The sequence below is a fragment of the Hyperolius riggenbachi genome, chromosome 5, assembly GCF_040937935.1.
Source record: "Hyperolius riggenbachi isolate aHypRig1 chromosome 5, aHypRig1.pri, whole genome shotgun sequence".
NCBI lineage: Eukaryota > Metazoa > Chordata > Amphibia > Anura > Hyperoliidae > Hyperolius > Hyperolius riggenbachi.
The window spans coordinates 387121260-387141484 of record NC_090650.1 but is presented as its reverse complement, the minus strand read 5'-3'; the positions used below and the strand labels follow the sequence as shown (position 1 = coordinate 387141484).

Genomic DNA, 20225 nt, shown 5'->3' with positions numbered 1-20225 from the left:
CGATGCAATTTTTACGATCGAAAATAATCGAAAGGTAATTATTGATCCTTATCAACTGCCTTCATAAACAGCAAATTTTCTATACAGTTTGATCATTAAAATCGCATCAAGGATTGCATTTGGTGAAAAAATTGTACTGTTAATAGGCACCTTGTGTCAGTGGCATAGCTAAGGAGCTTTAGGACTCATTACAAATTTAATTGGGACCCCCCCCCCCAAGCACTTAATACATAACAATTGATACGGCGCACCAAAGCCTGCCAATGGCAACTACAGTGCATGAGGTGCAAAAAGGGAATGGGAGCAGTATTACCACTATTCAAAATATCTGTAGAAGTGATTATCATGAGCACAGGACCAATAGAGAGCTAATACTGCAGTTGAGTGAGGGCCCCTCTGGCTCAAGGGCCCCAATGCGGTCACAACCTCTGCACCCCCCATTGCTACGCCCCTGACTTGATACCTCATCTGGATCCGATTATATTTGCTGCATCAGGGCTGGAACCCAAAAGAGCGCTTTTCAGAGCATTTAGGGAGCGCTTGAAAACGCTAGCGATTTCCAAAAACGCTCAGCTAATGTTAACGGATGTGCCAACTTCCACTGGAGCGTTTGCGAATCCCAAAATCGCAAGAGCAGGACATGCAGCATTTTGTTAGTGTTTCAATGTAAAGTATATAATCACTGGCGTAATCGCTCATCAAAACCTGCACGGAGCAATTTTGCTAGCGTTTTAAAGTTAATGTACACTGTAACAAAATTAAAAATCAATGAAAGGACCAATCAGACTTTAAAACGCTAATCGCTACACAACCGCTGGCAAATTGATTACACTTTCTAAAATCGCTCCCTAAAACGGTCATGAAATCGCTTACAAACTGCTCATACAAAACGCTAGTGATTGCGATTAGCGATAGCGTTTTGTAGTGGGTTCCAGGCCTCACTGGTCATTTTGATATGCATCAGTCACACTCTCCTCTCAACCATGTAGGTTTATTCCTTTTTTAATGTGACTAATAAAGTTTCATTGTTTAAAAAAGGGATAAATCAAGGCTCGGTTACTCTCTCTGCACGTTATAGAAAAAGTTTCCTAAACATGGCGCATTTTCTCTCCTCACAATTCAGACACAGCAGCCTTTATGATTTATGGTACAATCACACTGTGCGATATCAGTAGCCACTAGCCTATAAAGTATTATATTGGCCTCATTAGGAAGTAACTGGCTTGTGGATAGAGGTGTGCGGCCTCCTGCGGTGGAGAGAGCAGATCCATGTGAATAGGGCATCCTGTGTCCCCGTCTGCAGGTTGCTGGGAGGAGGGTGTGTCGCTGCTGCTGGCTGCTCTCCCCCCTCCGGAGTAGGAAGTGATTACACTCCGGGGATCTCTCCTGCCAGCAGAGCCGGTGGCACTAGCTGTGATCTCCCTCCCAGCAGACTGATGCCAGCTCTCTGTGCGCAGCCAATCAATCAGGCCCTCTGTCAGCAAGAGGGCAACAGAGGCCAAATGGCTTCCCTACCTGACAACCTCACCCTGAGCCATGACAACATCACAGGCATTGCCACTTTGTGGAATGGCTCTCACAAGGTAAGTGACAAACGGCCTACTTATCACTACACTGCTGTTGTCTTCATGATGGTTTCCTCTGTTGTCTTCATGATGGTTTCCTCTGTACGGAAAAACTTTGCAGCTGCTCGTAAAACTTCTGCAGTTCTGCTACTGCATTTTACATTTCGTGTGTTGTTCTCATCACTTTTAATTTTGCATTAAATTGTATGGAGATGGTATTGAATAGAGATGAGGGAGGATGAGCCAAAGATCAGGTGACTTGGCAGCCAATCGACCATCCGATTGGATTATTTTAATAGAATCGGATGAAAATTGGTGCCGCCAAGTGCATGCCCGACCAGCAATGCGATCAATTTCAGGACGAAATTGATTGCATAAATTGATTGTGCATGCTGCAAGATGGGCCGACTTGCTTGATCGGGTGCGCGGCGGTAACTGCGTGCAATTTTGGGACGAACGAGATGAAACAACTGACGCTGTCCCCTGTTGAGTATGAAAAATAGAGTGCACTTGGAGCCTGCGGGGACAAGCAGGGTTCGCGGACAGGTAATCTATAACCTGCACTGGGCACCAAGGGGAAAATTAAAGGGAAAGGGGCGGTGAGGTGGTGATATGCGGCTCACAAGGCCGATTCCGGATCGATTTCAGCATTAAAATTGATCAGAAATCAGCATGTGGTGTATGGGCGCCAACAGATCTCTCTCTAATCAGATTTGATTACAGATAAATTTGTCTCTTGGTCGAATCTGCCCATCATCGCTAGATGTATGGCTAGCTTTAGAATTTAACATTTTGTTAGATTATTGATCTGTAGGAATCTGGGCCAGAGCTGATCAGATTCTGGGGAAAATTTCGTTATGCTGGGAACACGCAATGCAATTTCTCATCTGATCGACGGGTAATCTGACAGGAGGTTGTATTGTGTGTAAGTCCCAACTGCTCCTGATTGGTAAAGGGATACATTTTCTGATTATAACTTAGCAAAATTGACCGTTTTATCGATCAGAAACAGATCGGACAGGCTAGCAATGATCATCCAATTCCCATCGATTGGATCAGACGTTGCATCGTGTGTTCCCAGCATCAGTAAGCTCATGGCTAGTCAACCATTTGCTCCCAGAATCAAATTAGCCTTGTGCAAAGTTGTGCACCTAACGCTGCCCATACACGTATCAATATTTCGGATTGATTTCTGGACGATTTGACCACCGATTGAATCTACCAGTCATCTATTATCCCAACAATTCCAATCGATTCGCTTTTGATGAATCTTTTTATCTATTAAAAGTCTGATCAGACGGATATTATCTCTGCCCAGGTGAGCGTGGCAGGAGAAATGAGAGGGGGAATGATTGCCCATAGCATTGGACTGCATCGAGCAATACGATGCTTGTGGTTTGATCAATGCTTGATAGATTTCTGCTGAAAATTAAGAAATTGCATGTAGCGTAGGAATAAATCACTAATCGACTTCCAATTGGAGAGGGGTCAGCTGGGCATATCAATCTGTGTATAGCGCATTCATTTAATTGTAGAAAGATTAGCCGTGGATCCCCTCGTGCATACTAGGCCAAACTCCAGTGACTGTGAGTCAAACTCCAGATCACATCTGCAGAGATAAGCTTTAGGGCAATTTTAAGCCCCATCTACACGATACGATTCTTTGTGTGATTCGATCACGATTCTATTTATGATCTGATTAAATCGGACATGTCCAATCGGGATTCGATTCGTCATTTCAAAACAATGGCAAATCGAATTGAATCGAATCCCTATCGGACATGTCGGATTTAATTGGATTGTAAATAGAATTGTAATCAAATCGCACAAAGAATCGTATCGTGTAGATGGGGCTTTAGACCTGTGGCGAGCTGTTCAATGCTTCACCCCATCGCACAGCAACGCCAAAAAAGCGATTCATCTGACCCAGCGGCAGAGTCGTATGCATAGCGCCTCCACCCCAGGGTTATCGTCGCCCAGTGACATACTCCTTGCCGGACTGAAAGTACTTCCTTGGGATTCCCAGCTCCCCCGTTGTATTTGCATCTTTCCATGTATACGCACGCTGACGCCAACAAATTTTACATTTCTGCGCTGCCCTTATACCATGCATTTTGTCGTTACGGAAGGTCAGTGGCAGTTTGGAAACTTCTGGCGTAGCTCGACGCAACGGGCTAAGTGTACTTTCTTTGCTGTTGCGTTAGGCCTCGTTTACATCTACATAGTGCAGAACTCTGTGCGATCAGAATGCAACGCATACGATCGCACGCCATCTGCGCCGCTACCCACTGCAGATCCCATCCATTGACAGTGATGGGTCGGTCAAAATGCAGACAGCCGTACGCAAGCGCATTGTACTGCTGCGCAGCGCAGTAGATGTGAACGGCCGAAGAGCTGTCTATGCCCTTCTCCCATTCTTGCGCGTCACCATGTCATACGCGCTTCCAGATGAGCACGGAAGCAGTATGATGTGAATGAGGCTCCTGTGCGCAACACACAAAAAAGTATAAATGTGGCCTCAAATTCAATGTTACCTGAATTGGTTTGCTGCAGGGGACTAGAATTAGAAGATGAATAGGGCTAATCAGATTCTGAAAACAAATGATTAATTATCAGGCAACTTGTTTAATTGAGGGATTAAAGAGTCAGGTCATTAATCATTAGGTAAGCAAGGAAAAAAGTGGCAATTCCATTTTAGGTTACATCTCTCATTGTATGATGGCGTGCACATTAGGTTCTCTAGTCAGTGTACAGTATCCACTCTTGATAAGGAATTTTGTGACGCCTGTCAGACTTTGGCACAGATGTCTTGATTATTTTGGCAGAATCTGGCCTACTACTCCTTATCAATGTTGTGCAGTTTATCAAAATTGTATGGACTAGTGGTTGTTTTTATTGGCTGCCATGGCTGGGTTGGAGGGATGAGGGAGGTTAAGGGCTCTTTTCCACTATTCTGATCGCGTTTCAATTTCCACCATGCGATTGCGATTGAGCTACTATACTCATTATAGTCCAGCTCATCGCATACAAAACGCGGCAGGACGACGATTGCGCTTTGACCAAAATCGCATCGCAATTGGATCGCACTAATGGAAATTGCTGCTGCAGTTTCCATTAGTTTAATGTACCTTGCGATTTGCGATCAGAAGCAAATCGCAAATCGCAGGCTAGTGGAAAAAGGCCCTAAGTGCAGCATTAGGTGGACATAAAATTGCTAACAATCCAAAATGATTGGGGAGTAAACGGTCATTTGCTGAGAAGGCCCAATCACATAGCAGACTGAGGCATGCTCATATACATGTATATGGTACATCAGCATCTGGGGGACCATTATAGCTTCTGGCATGTATCTATATCTTGGACCTTAAAGGCCAGTACTCACTAGGTGATGTTTCCAACAATTTTTCCGACCGGTGTTTTTTTGAGCGATCATTTCTACAATTTCACGACGTGGGTACATGCATGTGATTACATGAATGACATTTGGCGACACGCGACAATAACGACTGTCATGTCGGATCGAATCTCTTTTTCTCAGATAAGTTTTTTTTTTTTTTTTTTAATTGTTTTATATAAACAACACAATACATGTACATGACAATCATATACAGTACATATCATAACAGCAACAACAAGATTTATTAGGGTGCGGTTAGGCCGCCAAAACATTCCTATACCACACCTGCCCCCCCCACTCTCCCCTCTCTCGTGGTCTCACACCGCACCCCACCAATCATTCAAGAGAAACTAGCTCGTAGCAGCAGCTCACTTGCGGATCGAATCTTTAAAGTGAACCAGACACGAAGCAACTTCATGTATTTTACCATATATATCAGTGGGAACGTTAGAGAAAACACCTACCTTGCTCTTTGCTTCATCCTTCACTGCTCAGCCTGCTTCCTATCAGTCCTGATGAAATCCCAGACTGAGCATTCAGTCTGGCTTTGCTCAGGAATCATTAAAGCGGAGTCATTATAGAAGAGCCAGAAGGGGGCAGGCTTGTGCTTGAAAAGACATCAGAGAAGACAGACTCCGCTATAAGGATTCCTGAGCAAAGCCAGACTGAATGCACAGTCGGGGATTTTATCAGGGCTGATTAGAAGCAGGCTGGGCAGTGAAGGATGAAACAGAAAGCAGGGTAGGCGTTTTCTCTAATGTTCCCACTGATATATATGGTAAAATACATGAGGGTGATTTGTCTCTGGTTTACTTTAAGATCCCCGATGACTCCTGCGCAAAGTGCGACGATCGTTTGAATGCTCTGGCAGGGAGATGGATCGAGGGACGCTCATTGTCAGGGGACGTTGCAGTGATCAATCTTCCTGTGTCTTTAGTTGGTGAGTATTCAGCTTTACATCCCAGTACGGAGGTGTTTTTTTTTTTTTTTTATCTAGTTGATGGTTGTGCAGCTTTGTGCTGCATTGATCAGTCATGGCGATATTCATCTTTTTACCTGATCAAGGACACATTAGGCTGGATTCACATTTGCGTGTTGCATAAGGCCTGTAACCCACTAGAAAGCACAATCGCTAGTGTTTTGTGATAGCGTTTTGCAAGCGATTTTTGGGAGCAATTTCCCTGCTCTTTTACAATTCATTAGAATGGAAACGCTCCTAAAATGCTGCATGTTCTGCGGTCGCGATTTCCTTAATTGCAATCACTCTAGTGCACACATGTCAAACTCTGGCCCGTGGGACAAATCTGGCCATCTGAGCCATTCCATTTGGCCCTCAAGGGGTTTCCCCACTTTGCATTATGTTTGGCCCAGTCTAGACCACCAGGGAGGCTATATTGGAGGTGAAGCCCTAGATCACCAGGGAAGCCATATGGGGGAGGTAGAGGGAAAGCACTAAACACTAAGAAAGTGTATGTGGAGGGTGGGGGCCACTAGACACCAGGGAACTGTATAGGGGAGGGAGGACCACTAGACACCAGGGAACTATATAGGAGTAGGAGGGGGGGGGGGTGCAATTAGTCAACAGGGAACTTTATAAGGTAGCCAGTAGACAATGAGGTTGGTCCGCGACTAGGTCCCAGTGTTTCATTTCGGCCCACTTTGTATTTGAGTTTGACACCCCTGCTCTAGTGGAATCTGCCCCATCCATTTACATTGGCAGAGCGTTTAGGAAAATCGCTCCCTAAATGCTCAAAAAAAAAACTGGCATCAATGTGTGTGACTTGCAATCCAACAAAAGAGAGAAACAGGGCACCAATCCACCAAATCGGCAATCTATTCCACACTTACATCAGCACATATTCAGACAATGGGCTCTATTCATAAAAGGTTACCGCAAGTTTTCCGCTCAAAACAGCGGATTTTCCTGTCCATTTAGCAAAGTGGGCATTCATAAAAGCTGTTCCCGCATGAAAATCTACAATCCCCCAGCAGAGCGAGAAATTTCCGCCTTCTGCAGTGTTTTTCTAGATTTATCTAGAAAAAAGTAACAAAATGGCCATTCATAAAGATTAGAGGAAGCAGTATGTGGACGGGAAATACCGCTTCCTCGAAGCCTGCGGATTACATACAAGTGAATGGGACAGACCTCCCAGAGTGAGCAGCGCACGGAGGGACTCTGCCGGCTGAAGTGTTCCGACAGCTTACCGCCAGCCTTCAGTGGGAGATCTCCACACTTGCATCGAAGCTGGCTAGATTTTTATGAATGACCACCCAGAAGTAAATACCGCTGCGGTATTTTACCTCCAGGAGTTTTTTCGCCACAAATGTTTTATGAATAGAGCCCAATGTAGGGTTAACAGGCTCCTGTCTGACAGCTATTTTGCGGAACCGCTGATTCAGAGGCCATGAAAAGTAACTTGTGCTATCACTGGAGTGAAATAAATTGCTGACTTGGTGGATTGGTGCCCTGTTTCTCTCTTTTTGAAACTGAACATTTTTTTTTTTTTAAACTGAACATAAGGAAAAGAGTTTCACTTATGTGGGGCTTCGACCAGCCCCCTGCAGCTGTCCTGTGTCCGCTGCGTGCCAAACCGATCCTCTGTTCCCCCTCTGCGGCTTAGTTCATTAACTGCGCCTGCACGGCTCTGGCTGCGTGCATCCTCCTACGTGTTCACAACAGTGAGAGTGTCCTGCGCTGAACGAGGCTCTCTCTTACTGTGCCTGCGCAGGACGCTCTCGCTGACATGAACACGCACAAGGATGCGCGGTCACGGCTGCGCAGGCGCAGTGGATTGGTTTGGCTCTGCCTCTAACACAGGAGACTTGGGATTGACTTGGGGTTTTGGTTATTCCAGTACCTATTCAATGAGAAGACCTTGGGCAAGACTCCCTAACACTGCTACTGCCTATAGAGCGTGTGCTAGTGGCTGCAGCTCTGGTGCTTTGAGTCCGCCAGGAAAAAAGCATGATATAAATGTTATTTGTCTTGTTGTTTGCTAAAACACAGAGAACACACCACCTAACCGCCACTAGTGTATCCCTAAGCGCTGGGTAATATGTTGGCGCTTTATAAATACAATAAATAAATCCCTGCCTGTGCTTTTAGTGCCAACCTCCTCTCTGCTTACAAATGTGTGTGAACTGCAGTGGAGACTGGACATGGAAGTTTATTCAGAGCATGCATGCAGCGAGTTAGAATAATGTGATTACTTACAATTGCAGCACTGTGAACAGGCCCATAGAATTGTATGGGCAGTGAGTTGACATGCAGAATTGTTCTGTAATGCAACTAATTCACTGTGAACTATCCCTACAGTCTAGCAGGTTGTTTGTACACACATGCAACTATTCCGCCCAACTATCATCTAAACTTGGTCTGTTGGATGATTGTTGGCAAAAGACGTCCAACTGGCAAAAGACGTCCAACTGATATCAGGCGGTTTGCCCAATCGAACCAGAGGATCAACCTGCCCATCGATCGTGCAGGTTGGCCATGTGTGTACAGGAGGTTTGAACAACTTCTGTTTTTGAATGCAGACTTGTTGGTGCGTACGCAGTATTTATATATTTAGATGAGTTGGATGTTTAGTTGATCTGTGTGTGTGTGTGTGTACATACTTGTCGTGTAAACAAGTTGTGCGGTTGGTTTTGCATTAAGTTGCACGTGTGAGCCTTAAGGCTCATACACACGTCTAACATGTACACAACCACATGACCAACATGACAAACCACACAATCTGACGAACCACATGACCTGTATGTACACACGCCTAGACAACTAAATAACCAACTCAATTAACATACTGCGCACGCAAGAGAAATGATGGACTACACATTACAAACAAGTACAGGTCTTTCAAACAACTTGTACACACACACACACCAACTGCAGGATATCAGACCAACATAGATCCAACAGTTGGATTGATCAAACTTCCTGTTATCAGTTGCTCGTCAAGCTGTTTACACGCGTACTTATTATTATTATTATAGCGCCGACATATTACGCAGCGCTGTACAGTGTGTGTGTATATATATATATATATATCTTGTCACTAACTGTCCCTCAAAGGAGCTCACAATCTAATCCCTACCATTGCCATATGTCTACAGGATCTTCTCAAAAAATTAGCATATTGTGATCATTATTTTCTGTAATGTACTGATACACATTAGACTTTCATATATTTTAGATTCAAATACACACAACTGAAGTAGTTCAAGCCTTTTATTGTTTTAATATTGATGATTTTGGCATACAGCTCATGAAAACCCCAAATTCCTATCTCAAAAAATTAGCATATTTCATCCGACCAATAAAAGAAAAGTGTTTTTAAAACAAAAAAAGTCAACCTTCAAATAATTATGTTCAGTTATGCACTCAATACTTGGTTGGGAATCCTTTTGTAGAAATGACTGCTTCAATGCAGCGTGGCATGGAGGGAATCAGCCTGTTGCACTGCTTAGGTGTTATGGAGGCCCAGGATGCTTCGATAGCAGCCTTAAGCTCATCCAGAGTGTTGGGTCTTGCGTCTCTCGACCTTCTCTTCACAATATCCCACAGATTCTCTATGGGGTTAAGGTCAGGAGAGTTGGCAGGCAAATTGAGCACAGTAATACCATGGTCAGTAAACCATTTACCAGTGGTTTTGGCACTGTGAGCAGGTGCCAGGTCGTGCTGAAAAATGAGATCTTCATCTCCATAAAGCTTTTCAGCAGATGGAAGCATGAACCCACTTTTGAACCACAAACAGCGGCAGAAGCGCCTGACCTGGGCTACAGAGAAGCAGCACTGGACTGTTGCTCAGTGGTCCAAAGTACTTTTTTCAGATGAAAGCAACTTTTACATGTCATTCGGAAATCAAGGTGCCAGAGTGTGGAGGAAGACTGGGGAGAGGGAAATGCCAAAATGCCTGAAGTCCAGTGTCAAGTACCCACAGTCAGTCATGGTCTGGGGTGCCATGTCAGCTGCTGGTGTTGGTCCACTGTGTTTTAACAATTCAGCTAGCTATCAGGAGATTTTGGAGCAATTCATGCTTCCATCTGCTAAAAAGCTTTGTGGAGATTAAGATTTCATTTTCCAGCACGACCTAGCACCTGCTCACAGTGCCAAAACCACTGGTAAATGGTTTACTGACCATGGTATTACTGTACTCAATTGGCCTGCCAACTCTCCTGACCTGAGCCCCATAGAGAATCTGTGGGATATTGTGAAGAGAAAGTTGAGAGACGCAAGACCCAACACTCTGGATGAGCTTAAGGCCGCTATCGAAGCATCCTGGGCCTCCATAACACCTGAGCAGTGCCACAGGCTGATTGCCTCCATGCCACGCCGCATTGAAGCAGTCATTTCTGCAAAAGGATTTCCAACCAAGTATTGAGTGCTTAACTGAACATAATTATTTGAAGGTTGACTTTTTTTGTTTTAAAAACACTTTCCTTTTATTGGTCGGATGAAATATGCTAATTTTTTGAGATAGGAAATTTGGGTTTTCATGAGCTGTATGCCAAAATCATCAATATTAAAACAATAAAAGGCTTGAACTACTTCAGTTGTGTGTATTTGAATCTAAAATATATGAAAGTCTAATGTTTATCAATACATTACAGAAAATAATGAACCTTATCACAATATGCTAATTTTTTGAGAAGATCCTGTATATTATGTAGTGTAAGTACTATACACATGCCTGATTATCATCCAACAGACTAAAGTCAGATGATAATCAGGCAGCAGGTTGGTCCGTGTGTACTCTAAAGCAGCGTACACACGCCGGACTTTAGGCAACGACGGGTCCGTCGTAGCCTCCCGCTGGGTGGGCGTGCCAGCGACAGTCCGGCGTGTGTACGCTCTGTCGTCAGACTGATACGGCTGTTTCTGAGCGATCCGCCGGGCGGATCGCTCAGAAACAGCCGTATCAGTCTGACGACAGAGCGTACACACGCCGGACTGTCGCTGGCACGCCCACCCAACGGGAGGCAACGACGGACCCGTCGTTGCCTAAAGTCCGGCGTGTGTACGGACCTTTAGCTTCATTAGGCCTTGTACACGCAAGCAGATCACTGAGTAACCTTTTGAGACATCATTCCAATTGATAACGATTGGAGAAGAATGTCAAATCAATCTACATATTTATATAATGGCTCCTCCATTCAGGCTGGGAGAATTGTTTTTTTTTTTTTTCTGCCATGTGCACTTGTATGCTAGGTACACACAATACAATTTTCTGTTAGATTTACCTGCCAAATCTGTTTTTTTTTTTTTTTTTCTTTCTTTCTTGTCTGATCTTGCTGTGCAATTTTAAATCCCAATTTGCGTTTCGGTAAAATGAATGCGATTCAAAAAAGTGTGCTCCCTGCCTCAGTCTTTTTGTCTTCCCAATTCCCTGCCATGTTGTATTATTATGATGAGTCTATTGCGCGTGCACGCGGTGTGAAATGTGCATGACAAATCAGTATTTACTGCTATATAGGACTATAATGACTAATAAAATTACCATTTATAGATTGTTTATGATCAGTCAGTTGAAGAATTGACTTCATAGCAGACAATGCAATGATTTTTATTGTATTATTTGTCAATTGGTAGGGAATATTATCTTTGTGTTTACAGGGCCTCGTGGTCTAAGGCCTTGTTCACATCGTAAATCCCTCACTGCGCGTTAGGGATTTTTTTGTAAAGCGCTTTTCTAAGCGCTTTTGCAGGGCGATACGTTTTTTTCACTTCCTGATGTCAGTCAGGAGGTGAACTCTTTCACCCGGAAATGAATAAATATGGCTATTATTCATAAAGCATTACCGCATGGGGTAATGCAGAAAACAGCTGACTTTACCGAGCACTTAGCAAAATGTAAATTCATAAAAGCTGTTACTGCATGAAAAGCTCAAATGACCGAGCAGAGCGGTAAATTACCGCCTTGTGTGGTAATTATCTCAACACATGCCACTAAATGTCAATTCATAAAGATTAGAGCAGGCGGTATTGGGACGGAGAATACCGCTTGCTTGGAGGAGGCGATAAGCATGCGGATAACAGCAAAGTAGGCTGTGCAGGGAGCCCAAGTCTCTGCGAGTCTGTGCAGGGAGCCCAAGTCTCTGCGAGTCTGTGCAGGGAGCCCAAGTCTCTGCGAGTCTGTGCAGGGAGCCCAAGTCTCTGCGAGTCTGTGCAGGGAGCCCAAGTCTCTGCGAGGCTGTGCAGGGAGCCCAAGTCTCTGCGAGGCTGTGCAGGGAGCCCAAGTCTCTGCGAGGCTGTGCAGGGAGCCCAAGTCTCTGCGAGGCTGTGCAGGGAACCATAATTACAGCTTGTAACAAAAGAGACATAACGCTACACTTCTGCTGTACCGCTTAATGGGCTGCAGTAATTTACCCAACTTCAAAGGCAGCTGTGAAAATCTTTATGAATTAGCACACAAAGGTCTAAAATACCGAATGCGGTATTTTCCCGCCCAAATTTTTTTAACGAACACACTTTTATGAATGATAGCCAAAATATTTATTCATGAAAGCACTGGGGAAATCGCTATACAAAGCGCTTTTTCAAGTGCTTTGCGATTTCCCTATACCTTCCATTGAGGCAAATCGCCCGAAAATGCTACAGGCAGCGCTTTGGTGAGCAGATTGGAATCTAACCACTCAGATATGAACACTCTCATAGGAAATCATCGCACGAGAGCTTTTAGGGAGATTTTAAAAATCATTGCCACTTAAAAGAAAAACCTAAAATGCTCTAGGTGTGAACGACCCCTTGGAGCGATTTAGATTTTTTTTTTTTTTAAGCGCCGGCAAAGTGCTTCTGCAATGTTGCTCCATGTGAGTGTTCTCACGTGAGCGATGAGCTTTCTATCCAGTCGCAAACGGGGCTCCTGCACCATTTTCTCAGCGTTTACGATTCAATAGAAAGTATAGGGAAATCGCAAAGCGCTTGAATACATTGTATTTATTCATCTAAATAAAAACGCTTTCAAAATCTCTACATAAATCGCTCAGCGCTTGCGATAGCACTGGCGATTTATAATGTGAACAAGGCCTAAAAGTTCGTACACACATCAGAAGGAAGTAGTTCAAAACAAAGGATGGAAGACCCATTTGTGACAGACACGTCATGTAGAATATTTCTTGTTTGGACAGGAAGTAAGGGACATTCTCCTAACACGGCAGTAATAATACAGCGGTTCCAACTTGCCATGATCTCAAAATTTAAAATTTTATCTACTTCTGAGGCGGCAGTAGGCTAGTGCGCTGCTACTATCCGGCTGTGGGAAGCGGGTCACAGTGTGCGCTCTTCCCTGCTCAGCGCCTGACATGGACGCCGCCATAGACCTATTGTTATGTCTATGGTTGTGCAGCAGTGTAATTTGCGTGCCGTCGATCTCCGGACCCCGAATAACTTCTCCTTCCAAGATGCTATGAGATTTCGATTTTTCTATCGATCGAAACACTGCTGCTATCCACACTCATAGGGCTTGATTCACCAAACCGTGATAACTAATATCACGGTCGCGCTAGCATTTTTGTGTGCATAACCATTTTTGCGCGCAAACGTGTATTTTCACGTGAAAATGGCAGTTATGCGCATTATAATGTGCGCAATACGCTAGCGCGACCGTGATATCAGTTATCACGGTTTAGTGAATCAAGCCCATAGGGTGATACTGGATTAGTGCTTTGCTGTGAGCTTGCTGACCTCCAGCAATCGCCTGTTGTCCTCAGTGTGAGCCAACCCTAAAGGTGTCAAGTCTGTGTATAGAGCAAGAGGCGACAGTGCATACTGCTGCAGGCATTCATTATTTACAGCATAAGGGTCGTTTTCCACTAGGAGCCTCGGCTGTTTTCTATTCGGCCGTAGCTTCCGTTCTGATACGTAGCCAGGGCTGGGGAGTAGGAGTTGGAGCAATTTTAGGTGCCTGGAGTTGGAGTCGGTGGTTTCTTAAACTGAGGAGTCCGAGTCGGATGATTTTGTACCAAATCCACAGCCCAGGTAAGTATTAGACTAAGGAGTCAGAGCTATTTAGGGTACCTGGAGTCGGAGTTGGAGTCTGAGTCGGATGATTTTTGTACCGACTCCACAGCCATGTACGTAGCCACAACCTGAATAGCTAAGCAAGTGCAATTCACAGCTTTAGGGATTTGGCTGTGTGCTGCATAAATCTGCAGCATGCCCTCGGGATTCGCAACGGTGCGATCTGGACAGCAAGCCATTAAAGAGATAGGCAGCATTTCCCCACTCGCATGTGAGGAAACTCTGCAGATTCGGCCTGGATTTAGACATGGTGGGAATAGGCCATAAATGGAAGTGTAGCCTGTGAGACAGGTTCTCCTGCCTGCTAGAATGATATTCCATGGTGATAATAGCATTCATCAGCTGCTGTGGTAGACATTAGAGCATCACAAGAAAATGGTTGGCTTGCCTAACCGTTATCTCATGTATATGAGTATAGGGTTTGACAGTCTTGTGTGTACTGGGGCAGTTGCAATAGTTGTCACTACCCATAATGCACACATAGGTATCATCTGTCCTTGTATAAAGTCCAAGGTATATGGCAGGACTCTCCCCTTCCTATCAGCTCTCCACTTGCTAGTATTTGTAGTTCAACAATAGGGGATCATCCACAGGTTTTTTTATCCTTTCAACTAGATGGTCAGATTGATAGGAAGAGTCCAGTTCAAACAATGACCTCATTATCAAGCTGTGCTTTCTCTTGTAGATCCATTCATCCCATACATCTATCTCTGTGTTGGTGTCCAGAGAGTTAAGCCAGGACAAAAGCTGTTTTGTCAGATGGCCTGTTTATTGCTGGTGCTGGGGGCTAAATTCATTTCCATGCTATCTGGAGGAGCACAGAAGCTTATTGTTATACAAATAGCGGACTGCTTATCACAATTATATATTACTTTAAAAGCAAAATCTGTGTTTGCCCCCTTCTGTTAGCCTAAATATGAAAATAACCATTTAATTATTGTTTTTCTAAGGCTTGCCATACTGGGTCATGCCATGTATAACATCATCTATCTATCTATCTGTTATGGCAATATTGCCAGAAGTTCCAAAATGGGTTTTCTTCAGCATTGCCTGATCTCAGTGTGGCGGCAATGTTGCCTACTCAGCCGTAGATATGGACACATATGTATAAGGCCCAGTGCACACCAAACACCTCTAGCAGATCTGCAAAACGCTACAGGTTTTTGAAGCAGATTTCAGAGTGATTCTAGGCATGTTGTCTAAACATGCCTAGCATTTTTTTGAGCGTTTTTGTGTATCAGATTACAAATATTGTTACAGTAAGGGCCCGTTCACACTTAAAATCGCAGAACGCTGGTGATTACCGCCAGCGTTTTGCGGGAGTGATTTTCCCACGATTAGCGTGGAAAAATCACTGGACACTGCGGTGGTTTTTGAGCGATCGCGATTAGCGTGCTATGCACGCTAATCATGATCATTAATCGCGGAACGCTCGTCGCCGGCAAACCGCTGCATGCAGCGCGGTTGCGGTTATCGCTAACCTCAACCGCGGCAGTGAGAACACTGCCACTCGCTACATTGTGTAGCGGTTCTTGCAGAACCGCTAGCGGGAATCGCGCGATTCCCGCTCAGGTGAGAACGGGCCCTAAAGCTGTTACTGAACAGCTTCTGTAACAAAAACACCTGGAAAACCGCTCTGATCTAGCATTTTTCAGAGCGGTTTTCCACTTTCCTACACTTTAACATTGAGGCAGAAACGCCTCAGAAATCTCAAAAATGCTGCAGCCCCTGAGTTTGCGTTTGTGTAAAAAACGAACCGCTCTGGTGTGCACCATCCCATTCACTTTCATTAGCCAAGCGGTTTCCCCCCTGCAAGCCTTTTAAAAAGCGTTTCAGAACCGCTCTGGTGTGCACCAGCCCTCATACAGGTCTTGTGGCTAGATGCAGTTTAGGCACTGATTATGGCTGGGAGTACACAATTAGTTTTTTTGGCAGATGGATGGCTCGATAGATCATTTTCGACAGGTCCGATCTGATTTTTGATTGTTGTTCTTATCTATTTGTATAGAAGTGATTAAAAAAAACGTTCAAAATCAGATCGGACGTACCGGAAATTATCGAGCCATCTATCTACTGAAAAAACTACTCATGTATTCCCAGCATAAATCGCCTCAGAACCTGCATAGCTTAGATGTGAGTATTTAACCACTTCCCTACTGAGGGTTTTTTTTTCCCCTTCTGGACCAGAGCAATTTTCACCTTTCACCTTCCATTCATTCGCCAATAGCTTTATGGCTACTTATCACAACAAAGTGATCTATATCTTGTTTTTTTTTTCGCCACCTATGAGGGCCCATTCACACTAGAGCGTTTTGCCGCGATTTGGGCAAAACGCTAGCGCTTTTTAAAAGCGCTAGTGTAATAAGTCTATGGGCCCGTTCTTACATGGGCGATTTGCGCAAATCACCCAAAAACGCAAAAGAGCAAACACCTCACCTGCACCATTTTCAGGCGATTTCCCAGCGATCGCGTTTCAGTGCTATAGAAGTGCTAAACGCGATCGTGGCAAAATAGCCGCAGTGTTCAGTGATTTTTCTGGTGTGAAATCGTGCAAAAATCGCTCCTGCAAAACGCTGCCAAAAATTGCTGGCGTTTTGCAAACGCAAGTGTGAATGGGCCCTAAGGCTTTCTTTGGTTGGTACATTTTGCTAAGAGTTATTTCTCAGCTTTCGGGCCATCTCATTGATGCTGGCGATCATTGACAGGGACTGGTTTCCCATTCACTGAGCTCCGGGCTAACGGGCGGTGCCGAGGGCGTGCAGGAGTGAAAGGGAGCGCACACAGCGGTGGTGGCCGTATGGATATGCCCTGTGCAGGAACTGAAGTCCTGCGGGGGGTAGATATACTGCCCCAGACAGGTTAGGTAGTTAAAGGGATGATTTGGCAACCCTACTTGGCAGATGTATTGGCAGACTCCATCCTATTAGGTTTAGCTTCAATGCATTGTGACTGCTAGGGCAAGGTAGGGTATGTATAAACACTAGATGGTTTTCTGGCGAGAATCTAGGCGATGTACGGCAGCCGTGATGCTTTGAGAGATCTGGACGGGCCAATGTTCTCCTAATTGCCTCTACCTCTCCATCACCTTGCTGTTGTCCCTCTTAAAGCGGAATATAACCCAGCATTTCTTCTTTGCTCTAAAAAAAATATTTACAGCATATTCTATACAACAGCATTTTTTTTTACTAGACCAGCATTCAACGAGTTACACACAGAGCTTGAAAGTTCAGTGCAGAGAAATCTGGACGCATCCGAAGTTGTAGATAATGTTATCTTGTGTTTACGTAAATATATCAAGTGAGGAATGTGACACATTCTCTGACTATGGAGAAGCAGCTGGACACAGACAGAGACTCAAAGCATTTCTGAATGTAATACATAACGAATAAAACCAGTTATTAATAAAATGCAAAGTTAGCTCACAAAGCAAAAAACTGTAATTTTGGGAATGTATAATTTCTAAATGAATAATACTTATGCACAAATGCAAATATGATAACCGTATGGCATATAAAAAGTAGGAAAACATGTTTTTATTGAATATTATGTCAGGGTTTTTAACCGCTTTAACCTTTCCATAGCTACAGAACAAACTGTACAGTACTTGACCTTGAACTGTCACCTAAGTGTGGGTTCACACATCCAATTTTGTTTGGCCAATGATTAGCTGATCTTAACACTTCCATGTAGTGTGAGGGCCAACAGATTTGAATATTAGGAACAGATTGTGTAGGTTAGCTCTCATATTACATGGAGGTGGTAAAAATGGTCCATCAAAATTGGATGTGTGTATGCACCTCATGGAATGGGACAGCGATGGTAAAAAAAAAATGCTGATATTCTTTTTGCATTAATTTTCACAAAAATTATGTTGAATTCGACTTTAGAGTGAAAATGCCATCGAAAATCATTCTGTAATAAGTTTGTGATTTATTTTTATTTATTTATTTATTTTGTGAATTCGCACTGAAAATAAACTATTTTACGCTATCGCCATAATTTTTTAAAATCGAAAATAGCATTTTCGATGCGAAAATTTGCAAGCAACACTTGGATGGGATGCCGATCCCTCCATGTGGCAGCAATTGTGAATGTATACACACTTTAAAGGGGAACTTCAGCCTAAACAAACATACTGTTAGTTATGTTAATTAAAATAGATATAATCTCTTACCCACCCGGTTTTAAAAGAACAGACAAATGTTTGTGATTTCTTGAGGGCAGCCATCTTTTTGGTTGAAAGGATGTGACAAGGGAGTATGAGACACAGTTCCAACTGTCCTGTACATGGATGATACACATGAAAGAGGAGGCTTCCCATGGAATGGGTGGGGCTGCTGAACATGGATGATGCACATGAAAGAGGAGGCTGCCCATGGAATGGGAGGGGCTGCTGTACATGGATGATACACATGGAAGAGGAGGCTGCCCATGGAATGGGAGGGGCTGCAGTACATGGATGACACACATGGAAGAGGGGGCTGCCCATGGAATGGGAGGGGCTGCTGTACATGGATGATACACATGGAAGAGAAGGCTGCCCATGGAATGGGAGGGGCTGCAGTACATGGATGACACACATGGAAGAGGGGGTTGCACATGAAAGGAAAGTCACAACATACTTGGCTTAGGGGCACAAAGTATCAATCCAGCCTTGCCAATTGCTCGGCCGACATGGTTGAACTGAGTCTGACAGACACACTATTTGCCTGTGATGATGCCTAATGATGTGTTCTGTTCCTATGGGGGGGATGTAAGTGAAGAGAACGCTGCTTGGGTGTCAGGGCTGCTGTACACATGTTAGATTGTCGCCTGAGTTTCATCTTGCATGTGTACGGGGCTTATGCAAGGTACACACTGAGATTTACTGTCAGATCGATTATCTCCAACATGTCCAATCTGATTTCTGATTGATTTTCTATAGAAGTGAGTGGAAAACAGTTGGAAATCAAATCGGACATTTTGGAAATAATCGCTCTGACAGTAAATCTGCCAGAAAATCTCATAGTGTGTATCTCGCATTAAACCTTTGTAAGGTAACTGAGAGCTTTGTTTATGTAGTCTTGGGATGGGTCAAGAGAAGCTTTACTTCTATTAAGTGTTAAACCCATGACACAAGAAACTCTCCTTCATAGAAGGGGGTCATTTTCACCTTAGTGCTAAACCTATTTCCTAAGAACCCTCAGTCATAAAATGAGGGTCTTTCTCCTCTCCATGGGTGGTTTCCCCTGTTTGTTTACATTATCATTGTCTTTGTGATTTGAGGGGGGGGGGGGGGGGGTGTATGTACAAGAAAGGAAAAGGAGCTGATTAATTGTGGGAAGCAGAAGAGACCTGTGGGAAATGGCATTCGCCTGGAGCTATATAGCTGTAGAGTGACTTGTCTCCTGTAAGCTGGTATCATAGTTATCTTTCAATTTGTAACGATTGGTGTCAGCACACGCAGAGAGAATCTGATTATTGGTGATCTGCAGTATCACCAAGAATGCAGATATATACCTGATTATTGATGATCTGCAGAATCACCGATAATACAGATATATTGCTAACTTCTGGACACCTATAGGTATGTGAGTGTTTGGTGTAACAGTAGTACTTTGAGTAATGCACCTGCGGAGCAGATGATCATAGGCAGTAAAGGAACACTGCTCTGAGAGCACAGGAACCTTCCAGCAGCCTGAGACTCTCCAAGGGGTGGAGTCAGGCTGGAGACAGGAAGGGCCAGAGAGTGAGTGACACCTGAAGGTGGATGTCACTATCTGGTCTGGAGACTATCTCTTAAGGGAAGAGAGCTCTCGAGGTCGGACACACCTGGTCGGTAACACACGGACAGATAAAGTACAAAGACAGAAGGCTGATTCGGTATCCAAGGCAAGCAGGGTCTGGCAACGGAGTATCAGATATGCGAGGTACCGAATCAGAGGACAGAGGAGTAGTCAAGAAAGCAATAAGTCATAACAGATATCAAACAATGCCTAGTCTGGGTGTGAGGTCCGTGGTCTCTCCACCCTGGAACTAGTCTGATGTATAACAAAATGATCGCACAAGTTCCCTAGTCTTGGGTGCGAGGTCCGTGGTCTCAGCACCCTGGAACTAGTCTGATGTATAACACAAATGATAATACAGTTCCCTAGTCTGGGTGCGAGGTCCGTGGTCTCAGCACCCTGGAACTAGTCTGGAGCATAAGCAGAATAACAGTTCAAGTAATCTGGCTCAGTGTGAATTCCTAGGTCCACCTGGTTCA

At 44.2% G+C, this 20225-nt stretch overlaps 1 protein-coding gene across 1 annotated transcript in view; it reads left to right on the top strand.

Annotated features, from left to right (window-relative positions):
• Positions 1-1059: 1059 nt before the first annotated feature.
• The window catches only part of NIPAL2 (NIPA like domain containing 2), a 113744-nt gene continuing 94578 nt past the window's right edge, over positions 1060-20225 (top strand). Inside the window, 1 exon segment of the mRNA XM_068238394.1 lies at positions 1060-1583. Coding sequence (XP_068094495.1) covers positions 1437-1583 — 147 coding nt within the window. The 5' untranslated portion in view covers positions 1060-1436.